Source organism: Lepisma saccharinum, chromosome 28 (assembly GCF_977018435.1).
Source record: "Lepisma saccharinum chromosome 28, izLepSacc3.1, whole genome shotgun sequence".
Lineage (NCBI taxonomy): Eukaryota > Metazoa > Arthropoda > Insecta > Zygentoma > Lepismatidae > Lepisma > Lepisma saccharinum.
In genome coordinates, this window is record NC_139256.1 from 25,612,545 (window position 1) to 25,634,559 (window position 22,015).

At 38.3% G+C, this 22,015-nt stretch overlaps 1 protein-coding gene across 1 annotated transcript in view; it reads right to left on the bottom strand.

The window, feature by feature from the left end:
* Positions 1-16,464: 16,464 nt before the first annotated feature.
* The window catches only part of LOC145980739 (uncharacterized), a 31,332-nt gene continuing 25,781 nt past the window's right edge, over positions 16,465-22,015 (bottom strand). The window contains exons 2-3 of the mRNA XM_083113801.1: positions 18,786-18,966; positions 16,465-16,854 (exon numbers count right to left, since the gene is read on the bottom strand). Coding sequence (XP_082969927.1) covers positions 16,628-16,854; positions 18,786-18,966 — 408 coding nt within the window. The 3' untranslated portion in view covers positions 16,465-16,627. The remainder of the gene's footprint in view (positions 16,855-18,785; positions 18,967-22,015) is intronic.

A 22,015-nucleotide genomic window follows, 5' to 3' on the forward strand; every position in this document is an offset into this window, starting at 1 on the left:
ACATGAAAGAACGAGTGGTACCTGATGCAAGGAGACTTGCGGGAGACCAGCAAGAGTTGGTCGGACTGGGATGAACATCGGTACGACGGTTGGTACCCGGGACATCATCAGGAAGGGAAGAAGTAGGGAGGGATTTCCTGGGAAGTATCGGGTACATTAGTACGTTCGGTTGTGGAAATATAGAGAATTGTCAAGAATCAGTGAGAGAAGTTTGCAGTGTGTTTAGTAACGAGAATAAAGAAGGGGGTGTAAGATTACAATTTAAGAAAGAAACGAAAAAGAAGAATCTTGGTTAAATTCGGTTGGTTCCTAGGTCGAGTCCTTGCAGTGTTATCCTTTGCCTTTCTCCGGGGAGACGTAACCTTTTTTCGTTTTGGCGTATCACTGTCTTCTGTATTAGTGTCTCCTTCTTGATGTTCCTGTGGGAGGTTCTGCTTCATTATCCTCTTGGTGATCTTAGTCCTAAGGAGGGATGTCCTGTTGTTGAGTTTGTCGAAGGTGGATTCTTTGTGATCTTCTGGGGGGTATATTACATTCCGGAGGTAGGGGTTGAATGGGGAGGTGAGTGATGCCGGATTTGAAGAGGGAATGTTCCTCTTTCGACACCAGGTTTGTTAAGTCGTTTAGTGACGTAAAGTGCTCGGGATTTCTTATTAACTGGTACGTGTTGAAGTTTGGTAGCTTTTGTCTTAAATCTTCGATTTGTTTGTTTGATGTCTGGCAAAAGAAGGCTTTATGTTCCGGTGTGTCCGTCTCGGTTTTACATTTCAGGCATTTATCAGTCTGTCTGAGGTTGTGCTTATTTAGGTGTTGACCGTAGGGACCGTGTCCCGTTAGGAAATGTATGAGACCTCTCGTGGGATGGAAATGGTCCATCGAAAGTCGTTCTTTTATGTTTGGAAGGAAGCTGTGAAGTCTCCTTCCTTGCGTAGCTTGTGTCCATTCCTGTTGCCAGACGCTAAACAAGTGGTTGTAAATTTCTGGTACCGTGGCAGGGCGTATTCCAATTAGTTTATAGATTTCGTCCTCTTGTCCATTTCTAAAGTAATACTTTGATGCTCTAGTTTTAATAACGATTTCAATAGGCTGTAGGCCCGCAATCATGAGAAGAGCCAGCGTTGAGGTTGTTCTGAATGCACCCGTTAGGCGAAGTATCACTTTGCGTTGTGAAGATCTCAATCTGTTTTTAATGTACTGTTTACTGGTTTCCATGGCCCACAGGGGCGAGCCATAGGAAATAATAGAATTATATATGGTAATGAGATATGTTTTTATGTGTGATAGTGGAAGGTTGTAGTTTGCTGAACTCAATGTGGCTAGACTGTTTATAGTTGTTTCGGCCTGGGTTGTTGCCAGGGCTATGTGTCTGTTAAAAAACATCTTCTCTTGAAGAGTAACGCCAAGGTATTTAGCTTCTCTTACTCTTTTTAAATTTCTTTCTCTGAGTTTGATTTGAGGGTTTCTTTGTAACTTCCCCTTAAGGATAATATAATGAGTCTTTTCCGAAGCTATTTTGAGTTTAGCATGATCACACCAATTGGATAGCATATTGATTGCAGTGGATGCTTTATCTTCCATTTCCCTTCTTGAGTTACCGGAAGTGAGCATGATAATGTCAATCAAACAATGTGATGTTTACTTATCATAGCCAGCAGATGGAAATTATATTATCGCTTGAGTAGTTTATCGAAGTTGTCCTGCCAATGTGCCTGGCCAAAGCAAACTAGCACCCCTATTGTGTCCCCATGCTTTTGATGGGCAATTGTTCTCCCATTTAAATACATTGGGAATTTGATGCTGAACGTGCTGCTATTAAATTAAATTGCAAGTTTAATTTAATCTTAACCTCAGAAATTATGTCTGAACATGATAGATGAATAATCAGTGCTGTAAAACTAAGATGATCCTTAACAACATAAAATATATCGGCAAAATAGCCATAAAATTATCACCGAATCTTTATTTTTGCACGACATCATACTTTTACACGTGGCTAATATGGTCCTCTGTTTCACATACACGCATTTCGAGAAGAATAGTTATTACAAGAAATATTTTATCTTCCGTTTCATGTATCGCAACATCTAGGGCTTTCTTATTTACAGGAATTGTAATTTTTAAATAGCTGTAAAGCAGAAAAAAGGAAAACAATACAAGGGGAAAATGTCTGCTTAATACAAAGAAAACATACGTTAATATTAAGTTATCGAATAGTGTTGTAGTGTATAATAATAAATATCATGCGCTTACGCACTTAGTACATTTTTTCCTTTATAATTTGGGTAGTTTATTCGATTCCTACTCCCACCGTTGAATTACACTTACTCGCAACCAGAAATAACATAAATCGTAGTATCAAAATCTATTTTTTTTATTATCGAGCAATGGCAGCTATGAACGATCTACATGACGTCAAGTTTAGTGCTCTTTGTGCATAAACATACTATATTTAGCCTGTCTGATCTACCCTGTTGTTGCGCTTTAATATATTAATTCTTAGGTTCAGGAGAAAGTAATTTTGTGAAACTTTTGACTTGCTACATAATCTTATAGGCTTGCTAAACACATTTTTGTTATCGATTTACAAGAGAAATTCTTACCTTCTTTTAAAATTACGTTTGAATAGCCATCCTATCGCGCTCCAATGTAAAGCTTCGGGTAACCAGATGACGAACGAAATTCTTTAGGGACATAACAGGGGTGGCGCCTCTGGCGGAAAAGTTTGGCAATGAACCTGGCCTGCCTAGGATTTCCACGTATGCATATAAAAGCTTAAATAAACAAAACATAACTTGCCAATCCTATTTACATGCTTATTTATGCAATCATATGCCCACGTGGATATGTTAGGCAGGCCAGGTTTGGTGTTGTTAACATGTATTTTCAAAGGTGCTAATTCTGTCCCCAGCCGCTCGTCCACATTGCTTAACTAGTGGCACCAATGTTGTTAATTAAAATTATTTAAATCTGAACCTTTGATATCGACAATAAATATTGAAATTTTACATTTTTACAATCAGTGTTAAATGTGAGACACAAGTTGTAAATTATTCCTCGACATGACAGTGTAGTCAGGCCTCCCGCACTGGTGCAAAAATCCGAACAAGGTTAATTTCGGAATTCGTTTGTTCGTGCATGAATTAACCAGCTACCAGTCGGCACCACCATCGATGTTAAATCCTAATTTTCTCATTAAAAATTTAGTTTATGTATCTATTAATCAATGATGATCACTTGTACGTGATTTTGTATTTTATTAAATGCCTTTCCCTTCTTAAACATGTATAAGAAAAATCGTATTTTTAAAGTCAATACTTCTACATGACGTAACATCGTTCCATATGATCTGTCATGGACGAACACTAACTATTTTAATAAGGATGTAGAAGAACAAAAAATAAAAACAATGGCTTATTGTGCAGATTTTTTATTGTAAAAACTGTCAGAAGAAGAATCCAGAGCTGTCCTTTTTTCGTGTTCCGTCGTATCCTGAAAGGTTAGTTATTTATGAATTCTGTTCGCTCTTTATGTAAAAATAATTTCTATAAAGTTAGTTTCCACGGAGAATAATTCCTAGCATGTCTTCGTATTCTGTATTTTCCTTCATTTAAGTAAAAGGCCATGTGTTAAAAAAAATGTCTGAAAGGGTAAAGGTTCGATTTTGTAACTTAATGCTATTTATAAGTTACACAGGAGGATAGGAAGCCAACGAGATTAGTAGGAATGACTTGAAGTGTGTTTGAAGTTCAGAAAAGCTAATTTGTGCATGTTATAATGCAGAAAGTTGCAAGTTATCGCGCTCCTATTCTGCACGAAGTTTATTTCTTCTAGCATTTAAAACTTTGTCAACATGTACAGGAGACGAAAAATAGCATGTAAATATTAAAGCGATGAAACCTAAGGTTCCTATCGTTCTATGATTTTTTAAAAAATTCTCTTAGCGGGAAGACTAATTATCGTAGAATTTTAGCAATCATTGTCACACGAAATTTGAACCTTTCTTAAAGTAATTAGCACTCTTGGGATTTTTTTTAAAAAAATATTTATGTTGAAAAAACAACTTAAAAATTACTTTACGCAAGCTTGCACGCTTCCCAAGGACAATGTATTTTCCATTGACAAGGGACTGTAAGTATCGTAGACTAGTGGGAATTAATGTAGAAGTAAATTCGAACCTTAGTAAAATGAATTTAGGGAGTTTATTTATAATGCTAAGAGAACCAAACCTGGCCTGCCTAACCTAACTACGAAAGCGTACATTGAACCAAATCATAAGTAATCACTAGTTTTGGAAACGAAATGAGTGTACCTAACCTACATGTGCAATATATGCAAAATATTTTACAAACATTTACACATGTGTTACTGTAAAAACAATCCATTCTCACTGGTGCCACGGGAGGAAGATTTTGTGTTTCAAATCACATTTTAATCTATGTGCTTTAATCCAACCCTACAGAATTATGGATGTTACTCCTATTATTAATAATAATATAATAATATATTATGTTGATGGAATCATCTAATTATACCCTGTAGTTAATATTATTGCTGTAATAGCTCCTGTTGCTGGTCATGGGCTTTGATCTAGTAGATGGTATGGGTGATTTTGATTTGTTGACATATTTCCTGTCCTGGTATCTTCTTCAGAAATATGTTGTGTCATAACATTTTTCTTGAAAGCACTCCCAGGAGTAGATTCCATGATACATTCAATGAGAAAAATTGCGTTGTTAGCCAGTTGTAGGTTAGGCAGTAAGCTTCAGGGACTCTTTCTAAAAGATAATGTGGTAAAACTTTGCTTCATATGTTAGGAAGTTTAGTGCAATATCTATAATATTTTTTTTATTTGCATTGCCACATACTGTATGGTGCCATAAGAATTATTAGCTCATACTGTACATATGTGAACCTATACTATGGAAATGTTTGTTAAGTGTGTTAATGATGCTTTAATAATTTCAGTAACTTTTATTCCAGTGAAAGTCTGTAGGACCTCAAAGAGATTATCATACCTTATGCAAAATATATTACTTACTATTGATTCAATAAATATATATACCTGAATAAAAATGTGTTTATTTTCCCTTACATTTGTTATTAGCAATAGAATATAATGTTTTACATTTCCACAATATGAGTAGTAAATCATTAAGAGTAATGTACTTACTCTGAAACTGTTCTCTTCTTCTGGAGTATTTCAACATGTAAATTCATTCTTGGTGAAGTATAACATGTCACCATAGTGATTGTCCGACCAAGAAACCTATCAGTATGACTATCAATGGTTTGTCTAATGGAATTTCATTAACAATATTATGATAATATTCAATACAGTGGAAATTAATTGATGTAGGGTTTTAAGGATTTCTTATAGTCTTTTACTCTATATTCCATATGTTTAATGCTAACAATATAATTTATATATGTACTTGGAAGTAAGATGCTTGAAATAGATTTCGGGACTTGTAGCCATAATGACCATACTGGGCCATTCAATGTATGTGAGGAAGAATCATCTTATCTAATATCCTTACTTGAATTGGAACTGTTCTTTTAGGCCTACTTTATGCCCAGAAAGGCTAATTGGGTTGAGCCTACAGTTTAAAGGGGGATCCGAAACACTATGGGTCTCCACTAGGTATCGAACCCATACCTGAGTTAAAAAATGGGTGTGAAGAGCCCCTTGAGAAATGTTGAAAGTGAAATGTTATAAAGACTTGCAAAGGATATACACAAAACTACGAACTTCCTCAGAGACAGTATAAGAGCCCAGCTCTTCTCTAAAAGGTAATGACATTTCTTAAACTGCTTTCATTATCTCCCAACCTGGTCAATAATTGGTAAGATCAAAAGTTTGAGGAAAGAATAATCTACACATTAGGTAGGAATAAGCCAATCACTTAACATTTAGACATGACGCATTGGATGGTCTAGCCCTTGCAGCAAATCATCATGAGTGAGACACCTATGTTCGATACGAAGTCAAGTTAAATTTACTTCTTGATGGAAGGGATGGTATGAGAAATGCACCAATGATCGACCTGATAGTGTGAAGCTTGAAAGAATGATTATTTATTAATTCTTTAAGTTCACTTTCATTTAGACTGACTAGAAACATGTGTGACATTATTTAGAAGCTGATAATGAGTAGCAGGGATTTTGTCAATATGGCATCCACTATGGGTGAAACGTTGCTGTTCATTGGTTCATTTCCAAGTGACATATGTCACATGTGACTTTGGTGTGAAATCTCTCTAAATTGCAAAAAATACTGTTGGTTTCTTTGTCATCAGCTGGAAATTTGCACATTTCTTTGTTTTTTAATTAACTTTAAAATTCATGTGGAATATTTATTCTGAATGCATGGATTGTATTATCTTCAGTACTGTATTAAGTATATGAATATATAAAATACATATCTGTGCAGGATAAGATCTTTCAGTGGTGTATTTATAATTCCATTGTGTGTGTGTTTAGGAGTGGGGGGCTGGGAGTGTGCTTATCTAGCTTGATCGTACATACTCCATGACTGCTTTCTTTTGTATTCTAAGACATTCATATTTCGAGTCCAGTTTTTTGTGTAACTATGAAATATGTAATGCCATATGATGAAATTGTAGTCAATATGTAGAGTGGTTCCAGTAAGTAACTTCGAACAAAACTCGCTTGTATGACATATTCCTACTCCCATTCTAGATTAAAAATTAGGGATGTTTGACAAATACTAAAATGAATAAGCATGCAGTGATTAGTTAATAATATATCTTACAAACAGCCACAGGTTTTTAGAAATGGGTTGATATTACTCTCATGCAAACCAGAAAAGTGAAATTTCATACAATTTCGATTGATTGATTGATTTGGTTTCTTATGTCAACTTTATTCACAGTAAGGCCAATTGGGACTGGACCTACAGTTTAAAGTGGGATCCGAACCACTATGCGTCTCGATATAGGTACAACTTCGAGATGAGGTGGTTGCTATATAGGCATTCTAGGTTAACTTGTGTAAGGTGTGACCTGTTCTTACTCTATATTCCCATAACTATTCATTATCATCATCATAGTAGTTTTTACAGAGAAATAGACTGATAGAATTAAAACAATTACAATTTTATTCCAGAAATTATTCTGTTTGGTAACTTCCCCAATGAGCTGTGTCACTCATAGCTATTATTTTATTCTATTCTCTCATGGTAGATGGCACTGAACTAGTTTCTATGTTGTATTTTCCAAAATATTATTTCATCTACAGAACACTGAATGTAAGTTGTGATAGAAATTAACTGTAGTGTAAAATATTTACTTTCATCTACAGCATAACATAACCCATGGTTCTACGGAATAGTTTCTCAACATATAGGGTGCGACCCACTCCTGGGTCCTGAGGGGACATTTGGTGGGTCGGGAAGTTGGGCTCGAAACTTTGTTAACTGGGTCTTAAAAACCTATTACCTTAAATTACTTAGATATATTGTTTTAACAATTTAAATTCAGCCCGTGTTGTTGTAAAAGAGCAAATATATGATTATAGACTAGGTGCACACCCCTACAAAGTAATTCCGCTGGTTCCCATCTTATGGTCCCATGAAGTGTAATATCCTTCAAGGTGGGTCCCCGACTGAAAAAGGTTGAGATCCACTGCTCTACAGCCCTGGAAGGGCCTTGGCCTATCAACTGACTGCCAGTCTGCCTCCCACAACCCTACCTAGAGGTGTGGAGATCGTCAACCAGTAATGGGGTGACGTGGGGTCAGCACAGCGAACCCTCAGCTGTTATAGGAGATTTCCCAGACTGGGTTACGCTATTCACTTGTAGGTCCCCAATTTTCTTAGGATGGTGGTTAAGTTTGGAAAACAAGTACTGACTATATGTATATATATTTTATTCCAGTATTTCATACCTACAAGCCGCCAGCCGATTTGTAATGGTTTCGTTAGATGAATAGCGCTAATGTTCCATCAGTAGTTTTAATATACGTTTTATGATTTTTTTCTTATTTCCTGAGACAAAACCTTCGAATCCTGACTTTTGTATCCCTGGCATTTTCAGTATCAAATCTCCCCCCTCTCAGGGTACTCCACTGATATCAATTGCAGAGAAAGTGGATGCATTCGTCTTTCGTTTTATGAGGCCATAGACAGATGAATGGAATTTTCTACGTTGGTAAATGAGAAGTGTCTACATCTTGCGATTGAATATGGTAGGCCTACACAAGAGAGAAAATTACAGTGACGGCACCAGAAACAGTTGCTGATATTAAGTGTGCTGTATCCTGCAGATTGTCACCCACGTTAAACTGTGCAGCAATTGTTATGAAGAGAAAGAGACAATTTGGGAAATGTTGCAACATGGCTCGAGCGCCCTTTAGAACACTTTTGGTAGCGCAATGATCCACTCACCCCACCCTTCCATTCCTGCTTTTATTTTCTGCTAATAATTCGGACATATCTCGTAAGGTCGTAGCATTTATTTTATTTAAGTGCATATAAATGTTCTACAAGGATAAACATGGGCGTCCGGAAGGGGAGGGGCAAGGGGGGGCCGTGGCCCCCCCCTGGAAAATGAAAGTCAACCAAAAATTACATATTTCACACATATATTTTAATTTCAGCCACAATAGTGTGTGTTAATTATTGCATGAACATGATAAATTCACATTTAAGCAATGTTTTTTTGAGGTATGAACACTATTATTGGAGAAAATATGCCATGTTGCCCCCCCTTGAAAAAAATACCTTCCTTGCCCCTCCCTGGAAAAAATCTTGCGGACGTCCATGAGGATAAATACCATTGTTCAGTTAATGCAGGGGTCCTGGGTTCGAATCCCTGTTAGAGCTTTCTTTGTGTCATCAATTTTTCATAGCATCGTCGCGATTAGCCTAAAATTGAAAAAAATGCGACGCTAAATAAACAACGACGAGGGAGGGGTAAAACGCATTGATCTACGAATAAAGTAATGCCGTAGATAAAATCGCGAAATAGGGAGAATACCAAATAAAAATACTTATTACCATAGATAATACACGGACCATTTTTCATGCACAACGGAATGATTTACGTGTTGGAATTTCAGGAACTTGAAATTATTTTCCTATGTTGTGCTTCTGGGCTACTAATTCTGTATATCTCGTAACTTAGATGTAGAAATCATTCATACATAATATACATTACTGAACAATGGTATTTATCCTTGTAGAACATTTTTATGCACTTAAATAAAATATTTAATTCGACCTTACGAGATATGTCCCGAATTATTAGCAGGAAATAAAAGCAGGAATGGAAGGGTGGGGTGAGCGGATCATTGCGCTGAGACGCATTCAACTGTCACTGCCAAGAGTAAGATATGATTGGCGGAGAGGTTGCTATGACAACGCTTTACGTTTCGAAACAGCCGTAGGGTGGCTCCACATGTCCGGTTTGGTATACGCACAGATTACAAAGGAGAGATAGGAAGTAAGCGATCTTATTAATCTGTGGTGTAGTTGTTAACCCTGAAGCGGTTCGGGGTACGATTTCAAGTGTGATCTCAGCTTTAAAAATTGTTAGTCTATTACCAATTAACATGTAGTACATACATGTAATACATAGTGTTGAAATGGGATCGAAGACAGTTGGAGAATTGCATAGACAATAAGTGCTACATGATGTGACGTCTGGAAGAAGAAAATAAGCAACACGAATATAACGATTTCCTTACAATGAAATTCAATTGTTAGAAGTTCAAAACAGCTCGCAATTTTGCCCCAGGAGAAGAAAGTCGTTGCCCTGCCTAATCTTATCTTCTAATCTGCTCAGACCAATTGTTGTGTTCCTTGAAAGTGAATGGATGGAACGTGTGATCTGGCCATTGTCGAAGTTCCTGTTTATTGCGAGAATTTAATTTGGTGCAGTGTTCAGTAGAGCAGGTTTTCGAAGCATTGGACAAGATGCCAAAAACCAAGCAAAGTACACAGGTAAAAAAAAAAAAGGTAAAGTGCTCCCCTGTGCATAGCACCACGCCATGAAGGCGTATAGGGGGTGTGGGGGTAACGCCCCACACTTTCTTGATCCGGTCGTGAGTGGGGGTGATGTGATCAGCATCACGCCCCTGACCGCCTTTACCCCCCAGGGTTTCCCCCAGGTACCCATGTTATTCGACGCTGGGTGGGCGCCGGGGCCGCTTCCATCGTTAGAAAAGTTCCCGGATTTGAACCGGCCGGGGATCGAACCCGGACCTTTAGCATGGTAGTCAGACGCGTTACCGACTGAGCCACCGCGGCAAAGTACACAGTACAAATTAAAACAGTTTGTGTCCCAGTATGGTGAAAATACGTTCAGTACGGACGGATCAGTATTATTCTGTCAGCTTTGTGGTGTAAGAGTTGCTGCGGAAAAGAAATTCACGGTGGAGCAACATGTCAACCGCGAGAAACACAAGGCAGCTCTGAAGCAAATTCAAGATCAGAAGAGGACGGTGCAATTGTTAATGGGTGAGTGTTCCTCCAAATCCTCTGTTATTTCTGAAGAACTGTGCGACGCTTTTATTTCTGCTGACATTCCTCTAAGTAAACTAAATAATCCTAAACTTCGAGCATTTTTGGAAAAACATACTGGGAAATCGATACCAGATTCTTCCACGCTAAGGAAAAATTATGTCAAGAAATGCTACAACCAAACAATGGATCAAATTCGGCAGAAAATTCATGGTAAAAAAAATATGGGTGTCAATTGACGGAAGTACCGACTCACTCGGACGGTACATTGCAAATGTAGTGATTGGTACGATGCAGGAATCCTAGTCTACTCAAGTGTTTCTAATAAATTGTGAATGTCTAGAAAAAGTGAATTATTCAACGATCAGCAAAGTTTTCAATAACGCGATGCAGTTATTGTGGCCCGACGGCATTCAATATGACAAGGTGTTGCTTTTCGTAACAGATGCCGCACCGTACATGGTTAAAGCAGGGAATTCTCTGAAAGGTCTGTACTCGAAAATGGTACATGTAACATGTCTTGCACATGCGTGTCACCGTATTGCTGAAGAACTGCGAAGTCACTTTCCTGATGTAGACCAACTGATTGCAAACATTAAGAAGATTTTCCTCAAGTCCCCATCACGAGTGTTAGCTTTTAGGTCTCATCTACCTGATGTGCCTTTGCCACCAGCTCCTATTCTTACTAGATGGGGTACATGGTTAGAGGCTTGTGGTTACTATTGTGAAAATTATAAAGTTGTGAAAGAAGTTGTAACCTCGTTCGACAGCAGTGAAGCATTGTGTATAAGACAAGCATAGGAACTCTTGGCTGATCCCGAAATGGAGGGAAAATTATGCTATATAAAGTCCAACTTCGGCTTCCTACCTTCTGCCATAACTTCACTCGAGACATCTGGATCTACATTGGTTGATCAAGTTAATGTCCTTAACAAAGTTCAGGATAATTTGGAAGCAGTTCCAGGTACTGTTGGAATACAAGTGAGAGAAAAGATGCAGAAAGTGCTAGGGAAAAATGCAGGATACACAATAATATGTTCTATTCGTGACGTATTGTGTGGGAAAACGTTTTCATTGCCAGACTCTGAAACCGAATTAGAACCAAGTGGCATTGTATGTTTTAAATATGCCCCTATTACCTCTGTTGATGTTGAAAGGAGCATTTCTATGTATAAAAGTGTGCTAGCTGACAATCGTCATTCATTTCTTTTTGAAAATTTACAGAAAATATTCGTTACACACTGCAACTCAAAACTGAACAGTAACCTCTCATAATTTGTCAAAAGTTGCATACTAGAGTTGCTGTAATTTGAAGTGCAAATAAAATTTTACTTTGGAATTTTTAACGGTTTTTAGGTCATTTTTAAAGTCATTTTTTGGCAATTTTTAGGTCATAAATGCATCTTTTTAAGGGCATTTTTTACGAATTTTTAGGTCATCAAAATCCTAGCCCTAATAATTACATATAACGGATGCGACAATTGTTGTAAATTCATTAAACCTTTTATCTTGGCGAAGAACGACTGAATTTTTCCCAAACTTTCAATTAAAATGAACCATTGGTGCAATGTTATGTGAAGAAAATATTTATTAACTTTTACATACTAGAATAACAGTCAGCCACAGAAAATATGTACGGTGCTGGACTCTATCGGCCTCTCGAAGTAGTAGACCTGAATCACCATAGAATATAAACGTGGTTTTCATGCCTCCTCGATGGTGGTAACATCGTCACCTTGTCACCGGTGGAGACACATAGCCTTTCGAATCCCACTTTAAACTGTAGGTCCAGTACCAATTAGCCTTACTGTGCATAAAGTGGACTTAAAACACAAACGTTGACGTTGCTATCATTTACCATTGCAGTTGTTACAAGCCTTGCTTTCTTATTTATTGGTGCATCCTAGTAGCATCATGGAGCATGGTATTCGAACTAACTAAATAATTTCTCTGGCTACCGAGATATATATATAAGCGACATTTCTAATGTTTATTGTTCATTGAGTTGGTGTTTTAAGTCCACTTTATGCACAGTAAGGCAAATCGGTTTAAAGTTTAAAGTGGGATCCAAACAAGTATGTTCCTACACCGGGACCCCTTGATTACAAGGACGATGCCAATGCGCGATATTTCTAATGTTGTTAAAGGTCCGGATTTTTTTAATAAATTCAATTCAAGCGTAAATGAGTTCTGGACCGTAAAACACCTTCTTTTCATTAATTTCAGTTAGGTCCAGAAACCTCTTTTCCGGATCAATTTAAATACTGTCCAGGAACTTATTTTTCCGGATCAATTTAAATACTGTCCAGGAATCTTCTTTTCAATGAACCAATAGGCAACTTCGACCGAATTTAAATTGCGCCAGAAAGAAAGTTCCGGTGCTGCAGCGGAACCAAATAGAAACCATTAGAATTTATGGGTCCCTGGACCTTAAACAACCGGGAATGTTAAAACATGACCTGAATATTGTCCTTTGAGACATCGTCATTAAACGCTTTCTCGCTTCCTTCTGATGATGTATACTTTCAGAATACATAAAATCAAGCGTATTTGTGTTCCTACTTCTACATATTTGCAAAGAAATCGCTTTACCTGATTGTATTATTGGAACTCACTGTATCAAAAATTACTGTTGGAAAATGTACACTTCTATATTTTTCAGTTACCCTAATCACGGATGATCAGGATTCGATACCTGCTGTGGGGAATCTCGTGCAGAAATTTTTCTGTCGACATCACTGAATGCAGCTCTGGAAATCAATCAGTAACTGGAATGCAATCCCGAATGTAATAAAACTTCTGAACTACAAACACTTTCGTAGGGCAGTATGTGATTCACTAATTGATGATCAGAAGCGAAGTAAAACCACATATGGTTAAAAACTGTTTCCTGAGAATTATTGAAGAAACACTGGACAGAAACTAAGTAAAATACATGTATATTATTATTTTTTTCATTTTTTTGCACACACGCACTGTATATAGGTATTTCGTCATCTGTTTTCCTTTTGTGGTTTTCTTTATGTCGTAGTAGTTTTTTATAGTTTCTTTTATGTTATTTTATTTATGTAGTGCCTTATAATCTTCATGTATAATAATGTACCTAGATAATCTGCTACATCATTCTTTGTCGGGTTAGGTGGTAGATCAGAATTTGCTGAACATAGCCCAAGAATATAGACCATTGAAATTGAAACTCGGCAACACGGGATAATGAAAGCATGTTCACCTACTTCGTGCACAAGAAGTTTCATTCAACTGTTCCCTGTATCATTGTGGGATATCTGCACTGCTAGTATTTATGTTGTAATCTAATTGTTACCAAATAGCAATAGTAGTCATCAGTACCGGCGATTAAGGGAGCGAGGGGGACAATTGCCCCCATACTATGCTAAACCTTATCTACTAAGAGAAATATACTGTCTTTGACCCCCCCCCCCAGTTTTGGCACCTTCCCCCTTTTTGGAACCCAATCGCCGCCACTGGTAGTCACTGCTTAACATTTGCGACTACCATTTTGAACGGAATTTACATTCCGGAGAGACAAGACCACCCGCAAGGGAAGGGGGGGGGGCGGTAGAAGTGTTCAAAGTGGAGAAATGCTATCCCCTATCCTCCCACAGTTAAGAAAATTCTCATGAAGCATCCCCTCACTAGGATGGCATTCCACTACATTTTATCCATGTTCATACAGTCACAGACACTTCTGGGTTCTAACTGCGTGATTTACTTTCAATAGAATCGCGCTACAACGCAGAAGTGTCCGTGACTGTACATGCAGGCATCTGCAAACTGGACAAAGAACCTTTCCCACGGGCTGTGAATTTCCATTTCGAGCACTCTACATACAAAGAGAGGGAGAGAGAAAGAAAGCAAGAAGAAGAGAGGAAAAGATAAAGAAAACATAGGAGAGAGAGAGAGAGAGTGGAAACAAGAAAAGGAGGGAAGAAGAGAAAGAAAATAGAGAAGAGGAAAAGAAACAGAGAGAGGAAGAGATAAATAAAGTTAGCATGAAGAAGAGAGAAAGAAAGAAAGCAAGAAGAAGAGAGAAAGAATAGAGAAGAGAGAAAGATAGAGAAAGAATAGAGAGGAGAGAGAGGAAGCAAGAAAAGGAGAGGAGAAGATATAAAATAGAGAAGAGAGAAAGAAACAGAGAGAAAGAGAAACAAAGAAAGCAATAAGAAGAGAGAGGAAAAGATAAACAAAGAAAGCAAGAAGGAAAGAGAGAGAGAAGAGCAAGCAAGCAAGAAAAGGATAAAAGAAGAGAGAGGGAACATAGAGAAGAGAGAAAGATACAGAGAGAGAGAGAGAAAGAAAAAAGAGAAAATAGAGGAGAGAGAGGAAGCAAGAAATAGAGAGAAGAGAGAATGAAACAAAGAGAGAGAGAGGAAGAGAGAAAAAAGAAACACAAGAAGAAGAGAGGAAAAATAAAATAGAGAGGAGAGAAAGAAATAGAGAGAATAAAGATAAAGAAAGAATAGAAGAGAGAGAGAGGAAGCAAGAATAGGAGAGGAGATGAGAAAGATAAAATAGAGAAGAGAAAATGAAACAGAGAGGAAAGGAGAAAGAAAACAAGAAGGAGAGAGAGAAAATAAAGAAAAATAGATGAGAGAGAGAGGAAGCAAGAAAAGGAGAGTAGAAGATAAATAAAATAGAAGAGAGAAAGAAACAGATAAAGGAAAAGAGAAGGAAAACAAGGAAAAGAGAATAAAGATAAAGAAAGAATATAAGAGAGAGAGAGAGAGAGAGAGAGGAAGCAAGAATAGGAGAGGAGATGACAAAGAGAAAATAGAGAAGAAAGGAAGGGCAAAATAAAACAAGAAGAAGAGAGAAAAAGATAAAGAACATTAGAGGAAAAAGAGAGAGAGAGAGAGAGAGAGAGGAAGCAAGAAAAGGAGAGAAGAGAGAATGAAACAGAGAGAGAGGAAGAGAGAAAGAAAGAAAGCAAGAAAAAGAGAGAAAAATAAGGAAAAGTAGAGGAGAGAGAGAGGAAGCAAGAAAAGGAGAGGAGAAGATAAATAAAATAGAGAGGAGAGAAAGAAATAGAGAGAATAAAGATAAAGAAAAATAGAAGAGAGAGAGAGAGAGGAAGCAAGAATAGGAGAGGAGATGAGAAAGATAAAATAGAGAAGAGAGAATGAAACAGAGAGGAAGGGAGAAAGAAAACAAGAAGGAGAGAGAGAAAATAAAGAAATATAGATGAGAGAGAAAGGAAGCAAGAAAAGAAGAGTAGAAGATACATAAAATAGAAGAGAGAAAGAAACAGATAAAGGAAAAGAGAAGGAAAACAAGGAAAGAGAATAAAGATAAAGAAAGAATATAAGAGAGAGAGAGAGAGGAAGCAAGAATAGGAGAGGGGATGACAAAGAGAAAATAGAGAAGAAAGGAAGGGCAAAATAAAACAAGAAGAAGAGAGAAAAAGATAAAGAACATTAGAGGAAAGAGAGAGAGAGAGAGAGGAAGCAAGAAAAGGAGAGAAGAAGAGAAAGACAATAGAGAAGAGAGAAAGAAACAGAGAGAGCGAGAAATAGAAAGAAAGCATGAAAAAGAGAGAAAAATTGAAAGAGAGAACGAGAAATAGAAGTGAGAGAGAGCAAACAAGAAAAGGAGGAAAGAAGAGAAAATAGAGAAGAAAGAAAGATACAGAGAGAGAAAGTAAGCAAGAAGAAGAGAAAGAGAAAATAGAGGAGAGACAGAGAGAAGAAACTCGCTCCCATTACACTGTACAAATTGCTGCACTGAATGTACAAAGTACAGCGTGCCTGGTGTTCCGGGCCCGAATCTGGACTGCGCATGGTCCAGATAATTTCTCTTCAATTTCATCACATTGTTACTGATCCTCATCTTCGCTATTAGCCTAAATTGAAGGAATGCGAAGTAAAATCAATCAAATCAATCAATCAATATATAACGTATATGAATATTCTTATGTATGTTCAGATAGTATAACCACAAACATTTAAACACTTGTCATTACTTTAAAATAGCTATATTATTTATAAACCCAAATTTTACAAAATTCCATTGATATAACACAGAATTTTTTCAAGTGCATTTTAGGCACACGAAATCCTTTATTATAACATTTACCAAACAAAAGAGTGAAATTTTTTCGGCATTCGTGAGGTGGCTTTTCCATATTTAACCTCACGTAAACCTATGTCTGCATCTCCTTATATCCCTGCTCAGTGGTGCCATCTGTTGAACAGTGCTGTTCATGGCTTCAAGGTCGTTTGAACCAAGGGTGTAGTTCTGTGACGTGAAAGCTCCGATAAATGGTTCTTGGGAGGCAGCGTCACGATTAGAATAAAAACAGAATGCAGCTACTAGAATATCCTCGGAATGTCCCTGTGCAAAATCGGCAGTAATATTTCCTGAAATAAAGCATTGAATCGTATTAGTTGAAAATGTATTGCTTTTAAACTTAATACACGATAATTGATTGATTGATTGAGTTGGTGTTTAAAGTCCACATTATGTACAGTAAGGTAGGTGAGCCAAAGGTAGCCAGTGTTCCCAAGGTGGACCACTGTACGAGAATCATATTAGTATTTTACAGCTAATTAATATAGCCGGTCCCTCTCAGGTGCACCATACAGAACACGAACTGTCTCGGGATGCTAGCAGCAATTTTATTTAAATTATTGTGGAACGCCTGGCGTCGTAGGGACTATGCAGACCAGTCCTCCACGGAGATCGGCTTCTCGTCGTTACTGTATACAGGTGATTTAGAATTCCTATTACACACTTCTAGGGGTTGTAGAGGGGACTTAGTAGGTCAAGTTTTGATTAGGAACCCATGTCCGGAAACGTACCGTTTTGGTACTACACACATGACAACATCACATAATATCACATCTCCCGCTTCACGGTAGGCAATCCACATTGATGGAAGGAGACGTCTTAAGTCACCTGATGTCATGGTGCTGCTTCCAACGTTCTCTGTTTACAATCTGTTTACACAGCACATGTGGTTCCAACATGATGGCGCACCAGCACATATTTCCCATGACGTCCGACAACATCTCAATCAAACATACGCGGACAGGTGGATAGATCGCGGTGGACCAACTCCTTGGCCACCACGATCGCCGGGTCTAACTCCTCTTGACTTTTTCGTATTGGGCCACATGAAGAGTGTTTATGAGACTCATGTAGTGTCGGAGGAAGACCTGGTTGCACGAGTTCTGGTTGCAGCAGACCCGATTCAGCACACACCAGGTATCTTTGAGCGTGCGTATGCAAACAACCTTCGGAGGTACACTGTTTGCAACGAACTTTAGGGCCGCCACATCGAGCTGCTCTTGTAGTGACGCAGATAAAGCGGGAAATGTGAAATTATGTGATCTTGTCATCTGTGTAGTACCAAAACGGTATATTTCCGGACATGGATTTCCTCATCAAAACGTGATCTACTAAGTCCCCTCTACAACCCCTAGAAGTGTGTAATAGCAATTCTGAATCACCCTGTACAATGCATGTCAACAATCAAAAGTTTGGTATCCATTTGGTATACGTTGTTAATTAGTTATAGGAGTTATTTATTTTAATTTCAGAAGTTTATCTCTCATTAGAGATTTGTAAAATGCCCTATAAGGTTAACTGTAACCATGTTTGGCTCACGTACCTTAAGGCTAATCGAGACTGGACCTACAGTTTAAAGTTGGATTCGAACCACGTTGTGCCTCCACCTGGTATCGAACCCACCACCTATTGATTACAAGGGACGACGTTACCTAACACTGCTCCATCTAGGGGGCCTTCATACAATATAATCAACTCTATCTAGGTTTATTGGCGTAGTAACCAGTGGTGGCGATTAAGGTGCGAGGGGGCAGTTGCCCCCCACGCACTTTTCGCCACTTTTGCCCCTGCACTATGCTAAACCATGTCTACAAAGGGATTTACTCTCTTTGCCTTCCCCCAGTTCTGGAACGTTGCCCCCCCCCCTCCGGATTTGGAACCCAATCGCCGCCACTGGTAGCAACATAAGTCTTCCATATTCCTCTATCCTGGATAATACCAATCCGCTCTTGAGCCTCAGTAATCTGCCTGTCACGTGGGAGACTCCGGGTTCAAACCCCGGATGAGTGATCGAAGGTCGGGATTTTTTCAGGTCTTGTCGTCGCATAAAGCGGCTCTGGGGCTCACCCAGCCTCAAATAAATGGGAGCCTAGTGGCAACCATGGTGCATTGAAACATAAATTTATTTTGGAAAGTATTCTTTCATTTTATTCGAAACAAACTTTTAAAAAATATCTACCTAAGGATGACTATATAATAATTTAATAACTTAGAGACCTACCATTTGGGACTGTACAAGATGCGAGGCCATTCTCCGAAACGAAACATGGCACGATATATTCACTGTACCGCTGACGGAACTCCAGGTTCATTGTTCTTGAGTCAATCTTGTCAATAGATAACGTGAGGCAAAACTCTTGAAACCATTTTGCTAGTTGAAGTTCCCAAACTGTGCCAGTTATCTGTTGGTTAAAAGTCAATAACTCTGGGTTAACTGTTGGTTATAAGTTCAGAACTCTACTACTGAATGAAATTCTATATTGGAAAATTCTACAAATCTGCAAAAATCCAATGATTCCTGTTAACCATCGGTTAAAAATTAATAACTTATACAGGGAGGTTATTTCAGTCGTTCACCGCCAGCGTGTAGGCCGTTCGGCGGACTCTTCATGCAACAGGTCCCGGCAAATTGCGTTCAGGAAGTCCGTAATAGAAACTGCTTGTTTTGTAATGTTTCCACTTTTCACAGTTACAGTTACAATTACAACTTAAATAAGCACGTACCTTGTCGTAAGGATGCTGGAAAAGGTGTCCTCTAAAATACAAATATTTCTGGCACTTTATTTCTGACATCTAATCTTAGATTAGTCATCGCTACTTTATCCTCAGTTGTCGCGACAGCGCCGGCAGCTTATCGGGGGTTGGGTGAGTTGTCAGCCGCGAGAAGGCGCTTCATACTGCACGTGTCGGCAGTGATGCCAACTGTAGGGACATGTCCCTAAGCATAGGGACTTTTCACTAAATTTCGCCCGCGTAGGAACGTAGGGACAGATTTTGCAAAATGAGGGAAAACGTAGGTACTTTTTTCAATCTTGGTAAATGACATTTTATGAATTAGTTTATGTGGATACTTTAGCGAAGAGGAGAAAAAAGAACTAACTAACAAATCTCCATCAGAATTTTGGAACATGTTATCGGTTACCAAAAACTTTCAAGGCAAGTTCCTTTTTGAAAACATTTCCACTCTCGCGAAAATAGTGCTAACATTGCCACATTCTAAAGCGGAAACGGAAAGAATATTTTCAATGTTAAGTGATACAAAAACAAAAAAGGGAAATAAAATGGGACCAGAATTGTTAAAGACTGCAGGAAATACAGCATCACCAACCAACATCTATCTCTGCACAGCAGCAGCATGTATGACTTCAAATAACATAATCGACAGTAAACGACTCAACGTTATTCATTAGGTGTGTGCGGGATCCTTTACTTTAAAAAGTCGTTAATTCTCGACGTTTTCTGGCTTGTAAGTTTCTGGAACTTATCGAAAATTGTAAGTTTTTATTCTAGAAATGCAAAAACAATCACTTAAAGTGAAAATGACTTGTAAAATTCGAGATTTCCAGTGCTTCGGGAAATTTCGAACATTTCCCGTCCCGAAAATTTTCCGACTTGGTCGGGAAATTGCAAATTTTTCAGTCCCGAATGTCGGGATTTAAAAAAATTACCGTCCCGATCCCGTCCCGACCCAAAAAATTCTGTCCCGCACACCCCTATTATTCATTAAGGCAAGAATTTACAATACCGGACCCTTCTGTAATTTCTATGCTACGTCTTATACTCACGAAATAATTATTCGTGATGATTTATCTGTATTAACTGTTAGTTAACATTTAGTAATTCATATTATCAGTTGCATTAAATTCTGTCAAATGTTTGAGTTGGTGTTTTAAGTCCACTTTGTGCACAGTAAGGCTAATCGGGACTGGACATACAGTTTAAAGTGGGATCCGAACCACTACGTTTTTGATTTGATTTGAATTTAAAATTTTGGGTGCATCAGCACTAAGGCTATTTTGCACCCGTCACATTATACGGGGTCCAGCCCCTTATCGTTACACATAACAATTCTAACGTTGCAGAACTAAAATCATAAAATCTTCTGACTTTCATTAAAAGCTGAGGCTGTGAAGGAGCACTCAGCACAAATAAAGACAAAACACAGGAAAACACAAACAGAGCCTCATTAGTCTGCAGTCCAAGGTGTACAACGTGGAAGTGAGGTTGACTATTGGGTGCACCCCTTACACCCCGAACCACTAAGTGCCTCCATCGAGAACTCGAGACCCCTTGATTACAAGGCGACGACGCTACCACTGCGCCATCGGGGAGGCCCATTCTGTTAAATGTAGTTTATATGTAAACATTAATTGCTGGTTAATGCAGCAACTTACTTAAAATTCTATGTCGGTTAAAATTCAATAATCCTATTACCTGAACCATAGAATTCATAAAGGTAACTATTATCTAATTGTCACTAACTCATAGTAACTCTTGGTTACAATTTATTAACTCCTCCTAACTTTTGATCAAAGTGCAATAGTTCCTGTTAATTAATAGCGGTTACAAGGCCCCGGCGCCCACCCAGCGTCGAATAACATGGGTACCTGGGGGAAACCCTGGGGGGTAAAGGCGGTCAGGGGCGTGATGCTGATCACATCACCCCCACTCACGACCGGATCAAGAAAGTGTGGGGCGTTACCCCCACACCCCCTATACGCCTTCATGGCGTGGTGCTATGCACAGGGGCGCACTTTACTTTTTTACTTTTTTACAATGCAATAGCCCTGCTGCTTGATAAATTTCTCATGTACACTGTGGACTAAAATTCAGTAAATATGCTAGACAAGATTCAATGTTCTGAAATTCTTTAACAACTGTCAAATGTTGGTTAAAATCCAATAGCCCTGTTAGCTCCATGAAAAAATTCAATAATTCTATTGATGTGGCATAGTTTGAGGTTTTCTATCGTCAATATAATTTCATCTCTTCAGAGTACAGACAGTTTTAACCCTTTCGTACAATAGAAATAAGATCTGTTCCCTTAACTATATTACAGAGCCTTGAATAACGTAGTGTGGGAAACGTCACAGTTCTGGCATCTCTGGCTGGTTCCACTCGAAAATGATACCACTAGAGGCGCTGGTGTCGGTACACGTGCATGGCATTCGTCTGCTTAAAATGGAAGTCTGCAACGTCTGATTCTTTTACATGAATCAATTCTATGAATGTGATAATTGCTATGATATTTGGTACAGTGGTCGCGAAGATATTAACGAACATTCTAGACAGTCGACCACGTCCTGTTATCGTCATACTTTCGTTAATAATACGGGAGAAAAAATACGCGTGGAATGTTCTTGGTAACTAAATTTTTGTGTATGAATTAGGTTCATTATTATTATCATCATCATCATTTCTTTTAAAGAAATACACACTGAAGCATTTGTA